At 43.9% G+C, this 17,766-nt stretch overlaps 1 protein-coding gene across 3 annotated transcripts; it reads right to left on the reverse strand.

Annotated features, from left to right (window-relative positions):
* Positions 1-6,738: 6,738 nt before the first annotated feature.
* LOC106593591 (zymogen granule membrane protein 16-like) lies at positions 6,739-15,164 on the reverse strand. 3 transcript variants are annotated; one of them, XM_045719108.1, is made up of 5 exons: positions 14,970-15,164; positions 14,638-14,659; positions 14,439-14,491; positions 8,116-8,284; positions 6,739-7,743 (listed from the first exon to the last, which is right to left on the reverse strand). In XM_045719108.1, exons 3-5 carry the CDS (start codon positions 14,488-14,490, stop codon positions 7,374-7,376), a joined length of 591 nt encoding a protein of 196 aa, XP_045575064.1. In that variant the 5' UTR covers position 14,491; positions 14,638-14,659; positions 14,970-15,164; the 3' UTR covers positions 6,739-7,373. The 3 variants fall into 3 exon arrangements, with proteins under 3 accessions (XP_045575064.1, XP_045575065.1, XP_045575063.1); XM_045719109.1 differs by having other exon boundaries at positions 14,974-15,126; XM_045719107.1 differs by lacking the exons at positions 14,638-14,659; positions 14,970-15,164 and having other exon boundaries at positions 14,439-14,509.
* Between the last annotated feature and the right edge of the window lie 2,602 nt (positions 15,165-17,766).

The following is a 17,766-nucleotide window of genomic DNA, read 5'->3' on the forward strand; positions in this document are numbered from 1 at the left end:
AGAGGTTAATGAAGGAAACTCCAATTCCCTTTGGAGTCTTAACTAAATCCGAGGACCGCCCATGAGCACAGTTATGGTCTGGCGTCATGGGACAGGCCCTTTCTGCTCTTCCGAATAAAACCCCCACCAAGGTTTTCTATCACCAGACTGAGCTTACCTCAATTACGAGATGGCTAAAGGTTGGAGACCAGCTTACCTCTTGATTAACTTTTAAACATACCACGTGGTTAAACTCTTAGACTATCGATACCGACAGAATAAGAACAAGTCTTTGATATTAATTACTAGTCTGCAGCTAGGAATTCGGTATCATTGAACGCGAATACCGACAACCGCCGAAACAACTGTCCTATAACGACATTAATGAATGTCACTCTGAACTAGCCATTCTAACCACGACAGAGAGAGAGAGCAGACAAACTCTCCAATAGAAACAACCTTTTCAACAGAGATCCCGACGACACACTGAGCGTAAATATATATATTGATTGCAATTGTTCCCGAATGAGTGAGCGTTCATGTGCAAAAAAGCTTAGTATATCAATTGTTATAATTATCAACTCTGTAATGCCTTCTCAGCTGACCCCACTCCCCTTTTGTCTAACAAGCCGCCATGCCGGTTTTGCCCACTAGGGCACATTCTCCTATCTTTTCCTTGTAAACATATTGTCACGTCCTGACCAGTATAGAGGATTATTTGTATTATTTGGTCAGGGCGTGGCAGAGGTATGTTTGTTTTGTATGGTGTTTTTTTTGTGTATAGCTTAGAGGGGTGTGTTATTTATGTGTTCCGGGGTTTTGTGGTGTATGTTTTAGTATGAGTAGGTTCTAGGTTAAGTTTTCCATGTGCAGATTTGGTTGCTGGACTCTCAATTGGAGGCAGGTGTTTCTAGTTGCCTCTGATTGGGAGTCCTATAAGTAGGTGTGTGTTTTGTTTGTCACTTGTGGGTAGTTGAATGTTAGCACTGCTTTTGTTTAGCCTGCTACACTGTTCCTGTCGTGAGTTTTGTTTATTGTTTTTTCCTCGTGTTCACATTCAAAATAAATGATGATGAGCACGCAATCCGCCTGCATATTGGTCCACTTTGTCCGACAGCGATTTCAACATATCTTCTGACGAAGAGAATCGTGACATATCTAATGTTTGTTATGCGTTTCTGTGAATTACTTAGTAAGACAATTGATGTATGGATGACTCATAGTGAAGACTGGGTTCGTGCAGATAACCAACAATTTATAACGTTTGGAATGAGACTGGGTGAGGTAAATAATAATTCATTAATTCGAAGACTAATTGATCAGATATTAAAATATCTGAAAGTTATATTAGGAAAATTATAACTTTGTAATCTGAATATTTTCCTTGGTGCCCCGACTTCCTAGTTAATTACAGTTACATGATTAATCAGGTTAACCCCTGTGCGGCCGGGACGGACATCCAGCGAAAAATCATATCGCCATTAGCATAACAAAATGTAATAATTACATTTTTTTTTAAATTATATCGTTTTATAGATACACCTCTCCTGAATCGAACCACATTGTCCGATTTCAAAAATGCTTTACAGCAAAAGCAAAACATTAGATTATGTTAGGAGTATATCGTAAAAGTAGCCACATAGCCATTTTCCGACCAACCACATGCATCACAAATAACCAAAAAACAGCTAAATGCAGCACTAACCTTTGACAATCGTCATCAGATGACACACCTAGAACATCATGTTACACAATACATGCATTCTTTTGTTCGATAAAGTTCATATTTATATATAAAAACAGCATTTTACATCGGTGCGTAACGTTGACTAACTATTTTCCCTCAAATGCATCCGATGAAACAGAGCTACAATTTACTAAATTACTATTCGAAAACATTTTTAAAATGTAATATTGTCATTCTAAGATTTATAGATGAATATCTCTTGAAAGCACCTGTAATGACAGATTTAAAATTAACTTTACTGGGTAATCATACTTTGCGATGAAAGGGGATGCGATACTCTAAAAAAAAGGCTAACATTACAGGTCAGCGCCATCTTGGAACAATCGCATATCACATCTAGTCTTGTATACTATTGTCAATAATCCCTTACCTTTGGTTGTCTTCATCAGAAAGCACTTCCAGGAATCCCAGGTCCACAACAAATGTATTTTCGTACGAAAAAAATACTCCTTTATGTTCCAAGAGCTTGTTCTTGTTAGCGCGTCTGAAGGCTGCTCCAAAACTTCCGTCGACCACGGCACAGCCATTTTGAGAAAATGCATTTTTTTCCCATTTAGGTTCGTTCAAACATGTCAAACGTTGTATAACATAAATCTTCAGGGCGTTTTTCAACAAGAGAGCCAATAAGATTCGAGGGGGATGATTGCATTGTGTTTCAAAACGTTTCGAAAGGGGAGGGTAACCAGGGGCGTCGGCGTCATAATGGTGATGGCCCTCTCCGTGTGACCACGTTCCACAGCGTCTCATTCATTCAGTTTTGACAGTAGGAGACTCAAACCACTTTGTTTCGACTGGGGACATCTAGTGGAAGCAATAGGAAGTGGTCAATGAACCATAGCTCACGGTGTGATTAATAGGCAACGTGATGAATTTCAGTTCGCAATTCAGAATTCCACTTCCTGTTTCGATCTGTCTCGGGGTTTTGACTGCCATATGAGTTCTGTTATACTCACAGACACCATTCAAACAGTTTTAGAAACTTTAGGGTGTTTTCTATCCACAAGTATTAATTATATGCATATCCTAGCTTCTGAGTTTGAGTAGGAAGCCGTTTAAAATGGGCACGAATTTTTTTCAAAAATCGCTTTAGCGTCCCCTATCCTAGGGGAACGCCAAGAGGTTAATCGTGTAATAATAATTACAGAGTAATTTGATAAGTATGTCTTCAGTTTTAATGATGCCAAAGACACGACACTAGTTAAGCAACTTTGACTGTTGAAACATTCATATACTGTATAAGCCCCATCTATCAAACTGTCTAATCTAGACCATCCACACAGTCTGTGATTCGCCACAAAGTGGTGTCCCTCCCCACCACTTGTTTTGGTATACAGCTGAACATTGAACAGCTTCCCAAATCCCAGACTGTAGCTTTAACTAAAACATTATGCAGCTTGTCATGCAATGTCAGGCTAGAAGGAGAGCAGACTTAATAGACAACATTTTGATGTTATGAATGGGTATGGCAGATATACAGTTGAAGTCGGAAGTTTACATAAACTTAGGTTGGAGTCATTAATTAAAACTCGTTTTTCAACCACTCCACAAATTTCTTATTAACAAACAATAGTTTTGGCAAGTCGGTTAGGACATCTATTTTGTGCATGACACAAGTAATTTTCCCAACAATTGTTTACAGACAGATTATTTAAATTCACTGTATCACAATTCCAGTGGGTCATAGGTTTACATACACTAAGTTGACTGTGCCTTTAAACAGCTTGTAAAATTCTAGAAAATGATGTAATGTCTTTAGAAGCTTCTGATAGGCTAATTGACATAATTTGAATCAATTGGAGGTGTACCTGTGGATGTATGTCAAGGCCTACCTTCAAACTCAGAGCCACTTTGCTTGACATCATGGGAAAATCAAAAGAAATCAGGTTAGGCCTCAGAAAAAAAATGTAGACCCCCACAAGTCTGGTTCATCCTTGGGAGCAATTTCCAAACACATGAAGGTACCATGTTCATCTGTACAAACAATAGTTGGCAAGTATAAACACAATGGGACCACGCAGCCGTCATACTGCTCAGGAAGGAGACGCGTTCTGTCTCCTAGAGATTAAAATACTTTGGTGAGAAAAGTGCAAATCAATCCCAGAAACAGCAAAGGACCTTGTGAAGATGCTGGAGGAAACAGGTACAGAAGTATCTATATCCACACTAAAACGAGTCCTATATCGACATAACCTGAAAGGCCGCTCAGCAAGGAAGAAGCCACTGCTCCAAAACCGCCATAAAAAAGCCAGACTACGGTTTGCAACTGCACATAGGGACAAAGATTGTACTTTTTGGAGAAATGTCCTCTGGTCTGATTAAACAAAAATAGAACTGTGTGGCCATAATGACCATTGTTATATTTGGAGAAAAAAGGGGGAGGCTTGCAAGTCGAAGAACACCATAACAACCGTGAAGCACGGGGGTGGCAGCATCATGTTGAGGGGGTGCTTTTCTGCAGGAGGGACTGGTGCACTTCACAAAATAGATGGAATCATGAGGACAGAAAATTATGTGATATATTGAAGCAACATCTCAAGACATCAGTCAGGAAGTTAAAGCTTGGTCTCAAATGGGTCTTCCAAATGGACAATGATCCCAAGCATACTTCCAAAGTTGTGGCAAAATGGCTTAAGGACAACAAAGTCAAGGTATTGGAGTGGCCATCACAAAGCCCTGACCTCAATCCTATAGAAAATTTGTGGGCAGAATTGAAAAAGTGTGTGCGAGCAAGGAGGCCTACAAACCTGAGTCAGTTACACCAGCTCTGTCAGGAGGAATGGGCCAAAATTCACCCAACTTATTGTGGGAAGCTTGTGGAAGGCTACCCAAAACGTTTGACCCAAGTTAAACAATTTAAAGGCAATGCTACCAAATACTAATTGAGTGTATGTAAACTTCTGACCCACTGGGAATGTGATGAAAGAAATAAAAGCTAAAATCAATGACATTTCACATTCTTAAAATAAAGTGGTGATCCTAACTGACCTAAGACAGGGAATTTTTACTAGAATTAAATGTCAGGAATTGTGAAAAAACTGAGTTTAAATGTAGTTGGCTAAGGTGTATGTAAACTTCTGACTTCATCTGTACGTTCCAGACATTATCGTTGTGTTGGATAGTAGCGCTGGGAATTGCCAGGGACCTCACGATACGATGTTATCACAATACTTAGGTGCTGATATGATATGTATTATGATTCTCACAATTCTACATGTATTACGATTTTACACAGTAATTTTATTGTGATTCGATGTTCCAAATATATTGCTCACTATATGTGTCTGGCAGAGAGAATAGAAAGCATGAGAAAGTAATGGAAATAAAATTGCCATAAAAAAATGTGCTTCCTATTTTAAATGAAAATGATGAACAGTCTATGAAGGAGTTTTAGTGCAGGGACAGCCAACTAGCACAACAATAATTGTGTGATATTGTTGATGCGATACGACACGATATATCGTCGAAAAATAATATCCCGATATGTAACTATGGATTTTTTTCTCCTTCATTACTTATTGACACCATTGAGGTAGGGTTTGTTAAAATGACAGATTAGCTTATTGTCCGCTCTGGTCACTACTGTATGTATTTTCTGATCATATTACTCCAGTGCTAGCCTCTCTACACTGGTTTCCTGTTAAGGCAAGGGCTGGTTTCAAGGTTTTACTGCCAACCTACAAAGCATTACATGGGCTTGCTCCTACCTATCTTTCCGATTTGGTCCTGCCGTACATTAACATTTTAGTCATTTAGCAGACACTCTTATCCAGAGCGACTTACAGTAGTGAATACATACATTTCATACCATTTCATGAATAAAAAAAATAAATTGTACTGGCCCCCAGTGGGAATCGAACCCACAACCCTGGCGTTGCACACACCATGCTGGCGTTGCAAACACCATGCTCTACCAACTGAGCCACAGCGAACATACCTACACGTACGCTACGGTCACAAGACGCAGGACTCCTTATTGTCCCGAGAATTTCTAAGCAAACAGCTGGAGGCAGGGCTTTCTCCTATAGAGCTCCATTTTTATGGAATGGACCAGGAGTGTGAAGGTGAACGGAAAGGCACTGGAGCAACGAGCCTGTCCGGTTCCCCTCTCTCCACTGGGATTCTCTGCCTCTAACCCTATTACAGGGGCTGAGTCACTGGCTTACTGGTGCTCTTTCATGCCGTCCCTAGGAGGGGTGCGTCACTTGAGTGGCTTGAGTCACTGACGTGATCTTCCTGTCTGGGTTGGCGCCTCCTCTTGGGTTGTGCCGTGGCAGAGATCTTTGTGGGCTATACTCAGCCTTGTCTCAGGATGGTAAGTTGGTGGTTGAAGATATCCCTCTAGTGGTGTGAGGGCTGTGCTTTGGCAAAGTGGGTGGGGTTATATCCTGCCTGTTTGGCCCTGTCTGGGGGTATTGTCGGATGGGGCCACAGTGTCTCCCGACCCCTCCTGTCTCAGCCTCCAGTATTTATGCAGCAGTAGTTTATGTGTCGGGGGACACATAAGTATCCTGTCTTATCCTGTGTGAATAAGTATTTTTTCTCTCTCTCTCTCTCTCTCTCTCGATGTGCTACTTGCCCCAGACCTGCGTTTTCAACTCTCTAGAGACAGCAGGAGCGGTAGAGATACTCTGAATGATCGGCTATGAAAAGCCAACTGACATTTACTCCTGAGGTGCTGATCTGTTGCACCCTCGACAACCACTGTAATTATTATTATTTGACCCTGTTGGTCATCTATGAACATTTGAACGTCTAATCTCCACCCGGCAAAGCCAGAAGAGGACTGGCCACCCCTCATAGCCGGGATCCTCTCTAGGTTTCTTCCTAGGTTCTGGCCTTTCTAGGGAGTTTTTCCTAGCCACCGTGCTTCTACACCTGCATTGCTTGCTGTTTGGGGTTTTAGGCTGGGTTTCTGTACTGTACTTTGAGAAATCAGCTGATGTAAGAAGGGCTTTATAAATACATTTGATTTGATTTGATCCTATCAAAAGGAACACAATGAAATATAATGATTAAAGATATGCTTTTTATTAAAATGTCCATAAGCAGATGTAGCAGAAAAGGAACAACAAATAACAAATGCAGCGTGTATAAAATAGTGAAGGTGAAGTACCCTGAGACGCTATTATCTCCCCATAATATTTGATTGTTCAATTAATCAAAGACATAATTAATCCTTTAAATTCCATATGATTCTTTTATTTATTGTGATAAATTGTGATAACCTCAAATGATGTGTAACAACGCATGTGGTCTGTGACCGACGCTGACAGGACTGCTGTAATATTCCTATCTGATGGGTGCTTCATGAGAATTTACACTGAATGAATTTGAATGTTTAGAAGTATTCTTGTACTGCTTCAAGTGAGGGATCACTTTAAAAATTCTTCCAAAATATTTGAAACATTCAAATTCATTCAGTTTCAATTCTCATGAAGCACCCATCAGATAGTGATATGAAAAACAGTTCTGTCAGCATCTATGTCAATCATCCGTCCAAACATATAGGGTCAGTTTCCTGGACCCAGATTAAGTCACTCCTGGACTAAAAAGCATGTTGAATGGAGAATCTCCATTGAAAGTAACTAGTCCAGGACTAGGCTTAATCTGTATCCGGGATACCATCCCAAAGAGCAAGACATACTTTTTAGGAGTAAGTAGGAGTTACTGTTTCCAGTGCTGTATCCAGAGTACTGTTTCCAGCCCGTTCCATGTACACCAATCCCCAGTGGGCTCCGATGGAGGTGATCCCGGCACCGTTGAAGCGACCGCTGAGCAGCCTCAGCTCATTTCCCATGTTGGCTGGGTAGAAGTTGAAGGAGACTTGGCTAGGCTGGCCGGCTGACAGAGTGCGCCCCATGTTGGTGGTTAACACCAGGTAGCAGATGTAGTCTGCTGGGTTGTACTTCCCAGACACCTCGACGATGGCCTCATCATTAAACAGCTCCATCTCCTGCTTTTCACCCCCTTCACGACCAAACACAGGGGACCAGGTGGAGCCGTATCTCAGCTGGAACCTAAAACAGAGGAAGCTTTTCACGTTGGTTGTGTTTTGATAAGGCACATTCAGACCGAGAGAGCATGTAGCGTCAGAGAATATCAAGGAATGACACTTTACATTGTACTCTGGGTTAGATAAGATAACAATATTGTCTGGTCATGTACTGAATATGTAATTTACACAACAATTAAATAAATAAAGAAAGAAAGAAAGAAAGAAAGAAAGAAAGAAAGAAAGAAAGAAAGAAAGAAAGAAAGAAAGAAAGAAAGAAAGAAAAAAAGAAAGTGTGTCTGTTGGGTAGTGTAGTTTGACTGAGTCAGTGGTGTCTGTTGGGTAGTGTAGTTGGACTGAGTCAGTGGTGTCTGTTCATGGGTCAGGGTCTGCTCACCCGCTGATGTAGGCGATGCTGTTGTAGTAGTAGTAGTAGTAGTAGTAGTAGTAGTTGTTGTTGGTCTCCCACACTCTGACTCCTGTGATGTGTCCCTCACCGTAGGAAGCAAATGGGGTGCCACCTCCTTGACCCACCGCAGAGGAATACGAGTACGGATCTTTGATGGCTAAAATAACATGGGAAATATGTTTACTATATTAATAATTCTATTTTTCTAGCTGCCACCGATCCACGTTTCTTTTTCCATTTGTTATGTCTTGATTGTTCACACCTGGTTCCCATCACATTACTATTATTTCCCTATTTAACCCTCTGGTTCTCATTATGTTTTGTGCGTGATTGTTTCCTGGTTTTTGTGTTAGGGTTTGTTATCCCTGCGTGGATTTATTGGCTGATTCTTTTTCCGAGTAAAGTACGTTATTTTACTCAGTTTTGTGTCCTGCGCCTGACTCCGTCCTCACCTCTGCACAACTGACACTTGACAGAATCACGCACCTTTTTTTATGGAGTCAGCAGGTGCACCCAGTCCTCCGGTACCAGTGGAGGAACCCGTCCAGCAGCACGCGATGATGCTCCAACATCTTGGCACAGCCATGGATTGCGTGCTGCTCACCATGGAGCAATGGGAAAAAGGGGTTTTTCCCACATCCCCATCAACTTCACTCCAACCCACACCACAACCCACACCGCTGTCCACCCCTCCGTCACCTGGACCCAGTGGGATTCGGCTCTCGCTCCCGAGCGCTTATGATGGGACGGCTGCCGGGTGCCAGGGGTTCCTGCTCCAGTTGGAGCCCTACCTGGCGACCATCCACCCGGCTCCCTCGGGATACTAGAGCGTGTCCACCCTCATCTCCTGTCTGTCGGGAAGGCGCTTGAGTGGGCCAACGCGGAATGGGGAAGTATAGAAGCAACGTTGGTCCGCTATGAGGATTTCACCCGTCGCTTCCGGGCGGTCTTCGATCATCCACCTGAGGGGAGAGCAGCGGGGGAACGCTTGTTCCATCTCAGACAGGGGATGAGGAGCACACAGGAATTCGCACTGGACTTCAGGACCCTGGCTGCCAGCGCAGGATGGAATGAGAGGGCCCTGATTGACCATTACCGATGTAGACTACGTGAGGACGTTCATCGGGAGCTGGCCTGCAGGGACACCACCCTTACCCCCGACCATCTGGTGGATTTATGCATCCGGCTGGATAACCTGTTGGCCACCCGCGGACGTCCGGATCGGGGTCCGTCCATTCCATCCCCCAGCGCCTCCTGCACTACCTGTGGCCGCAGAGGACACACTGCTGGTCGGTGCTGGAGAGGTTCCCAGGAAGTCGAGGCAGCAGGCAGGGCACTGGTGTATCATCCCAGGTGAGTATGCACCCAACTCACCCAGAGCTTCCTTTTGCGCACATGTATATATCTATAGAATTTCCTGAGTTTTCCCCGCATTCCCAGCATAAGGCGCTAGTAGATTCAGGCGCAGCTGGGAACTTTATTGACCGTTCATTTGTTCGTAGATTAGGGATCCCTATTGTTCCTGTTGATGTGCCCTTCCCTGTACATTCCTTAGATAGTCATCCTTTAGGGTCGGGTCTGATTAGGGAGGTCACAACTCCACTATGTATGATAATGCAGGAGGGTCATGAGGAGAGAATTAGTCTCTTCCTGATAGATTCTCCTGCGTTTCCTGTGGTGTTGGGGTTTCCCTGGTTGGCCCATCATGACTCGTGGCAACAGAGGGCTCGCAAGGTATGGTCACGTCAGTGTTCAGGGGAGGTGTATAGGTGTTTCCATAGGTGCAACTACGGTGGAGAGTCCAAACCAGGTCTCCACCATGCACATCCCCCTGAATATGCTGATTTGGGGCGACTCAACTACCACCCCATCGACGGAGGGATTGTGTGATAAATCTCCTGGTAGATGCAGCACTTCCCAGGAGTCATGTTATCCTCTGTCACAGGAGGAGACGGCGGCTATGGAAACATGTCACCGAATCTCTGGGACAGGGATACATTTGGCCTTCCACTTCACCTGCCTCCTCAAGTTTCTTTTTTGTGAAGAAGAAGGATGGAGGTTTACGCCTGTGCATTGACTATAGAGGTTTAAATAAGATCATGGTGAAGTATATTTACCCTCTGCCTCTCATAGCCAGTGTGACTGAGTCATTGCATGGGGCGCGCTTCTTCACCAAATTGGATCTCAGGAGTGCTTACAACCTGGTTCGTATCCGGGAGGGGGATGAGTGCAAGACGGCATTTAGTACCACCTCTGTGCACTATGAGTACCTCGTCATGCCGTACGGGTTGATAAATGCTCCATCCGTCTTCCAATCCTTTGTAGACAAGATTTTTCAGGGACCTGCACGGGCAGGGTGTAGTGGTGTATATAGATGACATTCTAATATACTCCGCTACACGCGCCGAGCATGTGTCTCTGGTGCGCAAGGTGCTTGGTCGACTGTTGGAACATGACCTGTACGTTAAGGCTGCGAAATGTCTGTTCTTCCAACAGTCCGTCTCCTTCCTAGGGTATCGCCTGTCCGAGTCAGCGATGGAGATGAAGAATGACTGCATTTCAGCCGTGCGTAATTGACCGACTCCAACCACGGTAAAGGAGGTGCAGCGGTTCTTAGGGTTTGCCAACTACTACTGGAAGTTTATACGGGGCTTTGGTCAGGTAGTGGCTCCCATTACCTCTTTGCTGAAAGGGGGACCGGTGCGACTGCAGTGGTCAGCTGGGGCGGACAGGGCTTTTGGTCACCTGAAGGCTCTGTTTACCTCGGCTCCTGTGTTGGCTCATCCTGATCACTCCTTAGCGTTCATAGTAGAGGTGGACGCGTCCGAGGCTGGGATAGGAGCTGTGCTGTCTCAGCGCTCGGGTACGCCACCTAAAACTGCACCCCTGTGCGTTCTTTTCGAAGAAGCTCAGCCCAGCGGAGCAAAACTATGATGTGGGGGACCAGGAGCTGTTGGCTGTTGTCGGGGCTCTGAAAGCGTGGAGGCATTTTCTTGAGGGGGCTAAACACCATTTTCTCATTTGGACTGACCACTGTCGTGTCTTTGGGATCATTAAAACGGAAGACATGTTTATCAAATAACTCTCTGTGATTATTATTACGCGATTAAACTGATTAATCGTGTAAATGTAATTAACTAGGAGGTCGGGGCATCAAGGAAAATATTCAGATTACAAAGTTATAATTTTCCTAATATAACTTTCAGATATCATACTATCTGATCTGAGTCTTCTGATTAATGATGTGTTATTTACCTCACGTCAGTCTCATTCCAAACGTTGTAAATTGTTGGTTATCTGCACGAACCCAGTTTTCACTATGAGTCATCCATACATCAATTGTCTTAAAATCGTTTATTTACTAATATAAGTAATTCACAGAAATGCATAACAATACAGATATGGTTACAAGGAAATGATAGGGAGAATGTGCCCTAGTGGGCTAAACCGGCATGGCGGCTTGTTACACAAAGAAAGGGGTTTGGGCTTGAATGAAAGAGCGGGAAGATTGAGTAACCAAGAAAGCAGCTATGCTATCGTAAATACATTATCGTATGCATTCTAAATTACCGCCCATTTGGAAAAGGAAAATGCAATAAATATTTACTCTGAGCTGCGCTTTGGTAGGTTGGTCGTAGATGCTGGCCGTGTTGGCCAACAGAGATCTTCCTGTCCTCGGAAGAATATCACTGGTGGTAAAACGGATACGTTGTAGTATCTTCGTTGTGTGTTAGACTGGATACGTCGTCTGTCCTTTCCTAGCCCACGTCTACAGCGGCCGCTGCTAAGTATCACTTCTGTAGTGAATAAGGGTTCAAAGTTCATACCATTCGCAACCAAAACTCACGCTGAGGTTGGCTTAGTTCTGTACTTGACATGTTTGTCCTTTTAACGCAGAGGCTGCAGACCGCACGTACCCGGAACAGACTTGGTTACATTTCGTCACTGACTTATATAGTGGCGAGGGGTAGAAGGGTGTGTTTCATCGTTTATAACCCCTGTCTCTTCACAGGGGCGGGCCACTGATTGGTCAGGGCTCTTTCCTTATGAAATCCCAATTCTCTCATTTGGAAGCTAAAATTACATTTAATCTCCTAACAAACAGTTTCAATATCAAACATTTAAATTGCACAACAATTCCATGTGAATCTGATAACTAAAATGTGTAGACTTTCCCAGGTACAGTTTATGTCGTCCTGTCATCAGTCATAATGTCTCAGATGACAACCGAACTGACATTCATACTCATTAAGTACCTGGTAAATATGGTTCCTTCCCCCCCCCCACTTGTTTGATGTTCCCAGACTCTCTATATTTAACCTCTCTAGGGTAGGGGGCAGTATTTTCACGGCCGGATGAAAAACGTACCCAAATTAAACGGCCTACTACTCGGGCCCAGGAACGAGAATATGCATATTATTAGTAGATTTGGATAGAAAACACTCTGAAGTTTCTATGATGTCTGTGAGTATAACAGAACTCATATGGCAGGCAAAAACTTGAGAAAAATCTAACCAGGAAGGGAGAATTCTAGTGCTTGTAGTCCTTTCAAGTCATTGCCTATCGAACACTCAGTGACTTAGGGTTCATTTTGCACTTCCTAAGGCTTCCACTACATGTCAACAGTCTTTAGAAAGTTGGTTGAGGCGTCTATGATGAACAGAGAGCGAACAGAGGAAGTTGGAAGTTGTTGACTCAGGAAGGTACTGGCGTTCATTGGCGCGCATTCACGTGAGAGTTAGCTGTGTTCCAAAATGTTTTTCAAGACAATGGAATCGTCCGGTTGGAATATTATTGAAGTTCTAAGTGATAAAGGCCCTAAAGATTGATGCTATACAACGTTTGACATGTTTGAACGAACGTAAATAGAACATTTTTTACTTTTCGTCGTGACATTTTCCGCGCGCTTCCTACACTTGGAGTAGCTTACTGAATGCGCTAACAACAAGGACCTATTTGGACATAAATTATGGACTTTATCGAACAAAGCAACATTTATTGTGGACCTGGGATTCCTGGAAGTGCCTTCTGATGAAGATCATCAAAGGTAAGTGAATATTTCTAATGCTATTTATGATTTTAGATGACTCCAAAATGGCGGGTATCTGTATTGCCTAGTGTATTTTTCTGAGCACAGTACTCAGATTATTGCAAAGTGTGCTTTCCCCGTGAAGCTTTTTTGAAATCTGTCACAGCGTTTGCATAAAGGAGATGTTCATCTATAATTCTTTGAATAACAGTTTAATATTTTATCAACGTTTATGGTGAGTATTTTTGTAAATTGTTGTGCTGCTCCACCGGCAGTATTGGAGGCAAAATATTTTCTGAACATCACGCACCAATGTAAAATGGAGTTTATGGATATAAATATGAACTTTATCAAACAAAAAATGCATGTATTGTCTAACATGAGGTCCTTGGAGTGTCATCTGATGAAGATCGTCAAAGGTTAGTGCATAATTTTAGCTGGTTTTCTGTTTTTTGTGATGCCTGTCCTTGCTAGGAAAATGGCTGTGTGCTTTTTCTTGTGTTGGAACTGTCCTAACATAATCTAACTTTATGCTTTCGCCATAAAGCCTTTTTGAAATCGGACAATGTGGTTACATTAAGGAGACGTGTACCTTTAAAATGGTGTAAAATAGTCCTTTGTTTGAAAACTTTGAATTATGACATTTTGTGGTTTTTAATTTGGTGCTCTGATTTTTCACTGGCTGTTGAAAAGTGTGAACCGTGGGTGGCGTCCCACCTGCCCAAGAGAGGTTAACAAAGGCTATTCAAATGTCCTTCAGTAGGGTCAGAGAGAGAGGGGAAGGGAGAAAGGTATTTATGGGGGGTAAACCCATAAACCTTTCTCACAGGCCAACGTCATGACACCACCGCAATCTGGAGTACATCTGGGCCAGCGAGGAGAATGAATCCTCGCCAGGCAAGGTGGGCCATGTTTTTCACCCGTTTTGTGTTCACTCTATCCTACAGACCAGGTTCCCAGAACGCCAAGGCAGACACACTGTCTCGGATATATGACACAGAGGAGCGGTCCACGGATCCCACTCCCATAATTCCTGCTTCTTGCCTGTTGGCACCGGTTGTATGGGAGGTTGACGCGGACATCGAGCGGGCGTTACGTGCGGAGCCCACTCCCCCCCAGTGTCCATTTGGACGTAAGTGGGAGGGAGTGGGATTTATTGGCTGATTATTTTTCAGAGTAAAGTACGTTATTTTACTCACCTCTGCACAACTGACACTTGACATGGTGAAAGCACAAAAGCTATTTTATCATTATAATTCAGAATTGTTTTTTAATTACTCACGCATTGCCAAGCAGCTAGCCAAGAACACTGTGACAACCAGGATTGAGAACATTCTGCAAAAGGGAGGCATCATTACTTAAGACCTTTAATTTCAGTCAGTTTCACTCTCACTCCATTTCACTTTAAATGGTAAAACTTGAAATAATGTAGTTAATAATGTTTTTCATAGTAGTTTGTCAAAACAACTAAGTCCTTTTACCTGTCAGGTCAACCAGTGTTTCCTAGGAGGGAAAAGAAAATAACCTTTTGAATTGTGACGTAACAAACAACAAACCATTCTTGAATGTGAAATGTTATAAAACAGCTCTAAAAAAGTTGAACCTAATCTTGTTTACTACAATCACTATTGTAGTGCTAAGCTACTGTCACATTCAAAATAATGTCAGATCATTGAATCTAAATTTAGAGGCAAAAGGGCCAACATGTTTGTGCCCAAGTACCAAGAGATAATGAGTATTAACTTCATAATATTTCCCACACCAGTATCATGCATTGAATACAAGTTTTCTATTTAGTTAGTTGTGTAGTTACCCACAGTGCTATCTTGAGATGTGTGTGAAAACCTGTGAAAGCTTGTTATCTCTGTCTCTGCAAGGTCCTTCTAGTCTACTGCTTCCTCTTAGAACTGCATTTATACCTGCTGAACATTCCATCAGCTCTAGATGGAAGGAGCATGACAAAGAACACCTTTAGTCAGTCACTATAGAGAAGTCAGACATTGTTTTCTAATTGGTCGAGGCTACTTTGGGAGGGAGTACCAAGGAAATACTAGAAGGAAACAAGCATCTTTCTGGTAAGAAGAAGGGCGGGGGTGTATGACTTATGATTAGCGAGACGTGGTGTGATCATAACAACATACAGGAACTCAAGTCCTTCTGTTCACCCGACTTAGAATTCCTCACAATCAAATGCCGACCGCATTATCTACCTAGAGAATTCTCTTCGATTATAATCACAGCCGCATATATCCCCCCTAAGCAGACACATCGATGGCCCTGAAACGAACTTCATTTGACTCTATGTAAACTGGAAACCACGTATACTGAGGCTGCTTTTATTGTAGCTGGGGATTTTAACAAGGCTAATCTGAAAACAAGGCTCCCTAAATTCTATCAGCATATCGATTGCGCTACCAGGGCTGGCAAAAAACCCTAGATCATTGCTATTCTAACTTCCGTGACGCATAAGGCCCTCCCCCGCCCTCCTTTCGGAAAAGCTGACCACGACTCCATTTTGTTGCTTCCAGCCTATAGACAGAAACTAAAACAGGAAGCTCCCGCACTCAGGTCTGTTCAACACTGGTCCGACCAATCGGATTCCACTCTTCAAGATTGCTTCGATCACGTGGACTGGGATATGTTCCGCATTGCGGCGAACAACTACATTGACAAATACGCTGAGTCGGTGAGTGGGTTTATTACCAAGTGCATCGGTGATGTTGTACCCACAGCGTCTATTAAAACATTCCCCAACCAGAAACCGTGGATTGATGGCAGCATTCGCGCAAAACTGAAAGCGAGAACCAGTGCTTTTAATCAGGGCAAGGTGACCAGAAACATGACCGAATACAAACAGTGTAGCTATACCCTCCGCAAGGCAATTAAACAAGCTAAGCGTCAGTATAGAGACAAAGTAGAGTCGCAATTCAACGGCTCAGACAGGAGAGGTATGTGGCAGGGTCTACAGTCAATCACGGACTATAAGAGAAAAACCAGCCTCGTCGCGGACCAGGATGTCTTGCTCCCAGACAGACTAAACAACTTCTTTGCTCGCTTTGAGGACAATACAGTGCCACTGACACGGCCTGCTACCAAAACCTGCGGGCTCTCCTTCACTGCAGCCGACGTGAGCAAAACATTTAAACATGTCAACCCCTCGCAAGGCTGCAGGCCCTGACGGCATCCCCAGCCGCATCCTCAGAGCATGCGCAGACCAGCTGGCTGGTGTGTTTACGGACATATTAAATCAATCCTTATCCCAGTCTGCTGTCCCCACATGCTTCAAGAGGGCCACCATTGTTCCTGTTCCCAAGAAAGCTAAGGTAACTGAGCTAAATGACTACTGCCCAGTAGCACTCACTTCCGTCATAATGAAGTGCTTTGAGAGACTAGTCAGGGACCATATCACCTCCACCCTACCTGACACCCTAGACCCACTCCAATTTGCTTGCCGCCCCAATAGGTCCACAGACGACGCAACCGCAATCACACTACATACTGCCCCTAACCCATCTGGACAAGAGGAATACCTATGTGAGAATGCTGTTCATCGACTACAGCTCAGCAGTTAACACCATAGTACGCTCCAAACTCGTCATCAAGCTCGAGACCCTGGGTCTCAACCCCGCCCCTGTGCAACTGGGTCCTGTACTTCCTGACTGGCCGTCCCCAGGTGGTGAGGGTAGGTAACAACATCTCCACCCCGCTGATCCTCAACACTGGGGCCCCACAAGGGTACGTTCTCAGCCCTCTCCTGTACTCCCTGTTCACCCACGACTGCGTGGCCATGCACGCCTCCAACTAAATCATCAAGTTTGCAGACCACACTACAATGGTAGGCTTGATTACCAACAATGATGAGACGGCCTACAGGGAGGAGGTGAGGGCCCTCGGAGTGTGGTGCCAGGAAAATAACCTCACACTCAACGTCAACAAAACAAAGGCGATGATCGTGGACTTCAGGAAACAGCAGAGGGAGCACCCCCTATCCACATCGATTGGACAGTAGTGGAGAGGGTAGAAGGTTTTAAGTTCCTTGGCATACACATCATGGACAAACTGAAATGGTCCAACCACACAGACAGCGTGGTGAAGAAGGCGCAGCAGCGCCTCTTCAACCTCAGGAGGCTGAAGAAATTTGGCTTGTCACCAAAAACACACAAACTTTTAGAGATGCACAATCGAGAGCATCCTGTCGGGCTGTATCACCGCCTGGTACGGCAACTGCTCCGCCCACAACCATAAGGCTCTCCAGAGGGTAGTGAGTTCTGCACAACGCATCACCGGAGGCAAACTACCTGCCCTCCAGGACACCTACACCACCCGATGTCACAGGAGGGCCAAAAAGATCATCAAGGACAACAATCACCCGAGCCACTGCCTGTTCACCCCGCTAACATCCAGAAGGCGAGGTCAGTACAGGTGCAGCAAAGCAGGGACCGAGAGACTGAAAAACAGCTTCTATCTCAAGGCCATCAGACTGTTAAACAGCCATCACTAACATTGAGTGGCTGCTGCCAACATACTGACTCAACTCCAGCCACTTTAATAATGTAAAAATGTATGTAATAAATATATCACTAGCCACTTCAAACAATGCCACTTCATAT

Source organism: Salmo salar, chromosome ssa05 (genome assembly GCF_905237065.1).
Source record: "Salmo salar chromosome ssa05, Ssal_v3.1, whole genome shotgun sequence".
Classification (NCBI taxonomy): domain Eukaryota; kingdom Metazoa; phylum Chordata; class Actinopteri; order Salmoniformes; family Salmonidae; genus Salmo; species Salmo salar.